General features: G+C 48.4%; 1 protein-coding gene across 1 annotated transcript in view; it reads left to right on the top strand.

Moving 5' to 3' along the window:
* The window catches only part of gli2b (GLI family zinc finger 2b), a 97022-nt gene that overhangs the window by 54828 nt on the left and 39694 nt on the right, over positions 1-2500 (top strand). Inside the window, exon 3 of the mRNA XM_076303524.1 lies at positions 1876-1981. Within this exon, the coding sequence (XP_076159639.1) occupies positions 1876-1981 (106 nt within the window). The remainder of the gene's footprint in view (positions 1-1875; positions 1982-2500) is intronic.

Below are 2500 nucleotides of genomic sequence, written 5' to 3'. Positions count from 1 at the left end.
CCTCTCACAGGGTTACGATTAGAAGGAGTTGTGAGACGGAGTCGGAGAAGTGGGCATGGCAGCATTCCCGTGCGGCCCAAACCGCCACAGATAATGAGCGTCAGAGCGGAGGGCCCTCCATGCGCTCATGGAACATTAGCCACTTAAGACAGCAGCGAAGCGGCACGCCACGCACTTACTGGAAGCCTCCAAAAAAAGCTCCGCCACGCTAATGAGAAACATTGCGTCCGAAAGAATTTTAAGACGCCGCCACGCGGCTCGTTCATACGGTATTAAAGACAGGCCTCGCCTGCAACCAAGATCAACTGCGGCCCCTCAGTTATCACAACAGCTAATGAAGCTAATTAAGCTTTTTTTAAAAGCCGCTCCGAGCCAGCGGTGCGTTTTACGACAGGAAAAAATGTTGATTTTAGGATTTTTTTGCCTTCGTATAAAAAGAACTGCGGGAAGAAAAGAGAAGGAGGTTTGCAGTGGAGCGAGTATGGGCGTAATCAGGCCAGACAGCCTGTAAATGGGCAGTACACACACACACACACACACACACACACACACACACACACAGCCGTCTTTAACAGAGCCGCGCTGCTGTGAAACACTCCGATCTGGTTACATGTCCTCGCTGCATGGAGGCACCTCTCGTAAAGACCGCTGTGTGTGTGTGTGTGTGTGTGTGTGTGTGTGTGTGTGTGTGTGTGTGTGTGTGTGTGTACTGTACTCAGTTTCAAAGCAGACAGACACAGACCCGCGCTGACCACATCTTCCTCTTGGTGCTGAGTGAGAGAATCCAGTCATCCAACAGACACACATACACACACGCATGCATGCTCCCTCAGTCACACACACACACACACACACACACACACACGCACACACACACACACATCCAAAACCAATGTAACAGGAATTCATGTACACAGACACAGCTCCCTGTAGCCACAGTGAGATACACACAACAGATGCCCTTAAACTAAACACACACACACACACACACACACACACACACGCCAATCTTACACTGCACAACCCCACACACACACAGAGACAGCAACCCACCCAAGGGTCCCTGTTGATTCTCTTTCTCACTGTTGTTTTTAGCCCGTTATTGCTCTCTGAGCTCTGAGTCTGTGTGTGTGTGAAGAGGAGGAGGGGGGTCAGATGAGAAGAGTGTGTGTTTTCTCTGAAGTCAAACTGCTGAGCAGACAATAGGGTGTGTGTGTGTGTGTGTGTGTGTGTGTGTGTGTTTGTACATGCATACTATATACATTTGTGTGCAAGTGTGTGTATGTATAAGTATACTGGATTTGTCTGATTATGCTGTGTGTATAGGTAGGTATGTGTCTGTTTGTGTGTGTGTGTGTGTGTGTGTGTGTGTGTTTCATGGCTGTGTCTGTGTCAGTACAGTGCTCTGGCAGAGGTAAAGGCTTCTCCCAGCCTTGTCAGCTCCGCTTTATGCCAGGGTGCCATTTCCCTTACACACACACACACACACACACACACACACACACACACACACACACGCACACACACACGCCGTCAGCTCGCCTAGTTCAAAGAGGGCCTAGCTGCAGGTCTTTGTCGAAAGCCCAGTTGGATATCTTTTATGTTGGAGATGTAGGATTTCTTGGGATGACTTTGATTAGTTATTTATTTCACTTCTCCTGTGTGATAGTGCCAATATTTTACACCAAACTGCTCGGACCGCTCTGAAATTCATGTTACTTTATTGTAGCACTTGCGCCTTTGAAATTTATTCCTCTGCAAAAAAAAAAGAAAAAGTCAGGCAAGCAGGCACAGATTTTTCTGAAGTTTCTCTTTTTTTTTCTTTCTCTCCTCATCCCCCTCTTCTCTCTCTCCCTCTCTCCTCTCCCCATCCAGCCCCCCAGCACATGTTCCCGACGTTCCACACCCCCATTCCCATCGACATGCGCCACCACGAGGGCCGCTACCACTACGAGCCTCACGCGCTCCACGCCATGCACGGGTAAGTTTGCCTCTCCTTCCAAACGCTCTTATCTTACGGCCACTGAGGCTACACAAGCAGCCTTTATGTCACACTCAACAACCAGTACATTCACAGAGGACAGCAGCCCATGTGTGTGTGTGAGAGTGTGTGAGAGAGGCAAGACGGCGTAACAAGAAAGACTACGCTGAGCTGAGCTACAGTAGATGCACACTGCATGGGCCTTGACTTCACCGCTTTTGCGTTTCCACTGAGAACAGGCCGCTGCTATTGGATATTTTCAGACTTTCATTGTAATATCAACAAAGTTAAATGAAACGAAAAAGAAAAGATGCCCTTGGGATGTGTATATTTTCGTGTGAGCCAGCTGAGAGCAGTGTTTGGAGTGCAGCCGAACCAAGCGCTTCATTTTCATCAAACTGCCCGCCAGCTCCTCACTAAAGACAGGTGAAGCGCATTTCTCGCCTAATGAAAACTCAATGTCAGTAAAAAAAAGGGGCGAATGTTAACATTTCTTTTCTCATCTCCTTTCCTCTTTAC

This window comes from Alosa pseudoharengus, unplaced genomic scaffold (assembly GCF_046254945.1).
Source record: "Alosa pseudoharengus isolate Yale_2024_CS ecotype anadromous, Long Island Sound unplaced genomic scaffold, YU_APseudo_1.1 YU_APseudo_1.1_scf_24, whole genome shotgun sequence".
NCBI lineage: Eukaryota > Metazoa > Chordata > Actinopteri > Clupeiformes > Clupeidae > Alosa > Alosa pseudoharengus.
Note: the sequence above shows the minus strand (reverse complement) of the source record. Positions and strands in the feature narration are given on the sequence as shown.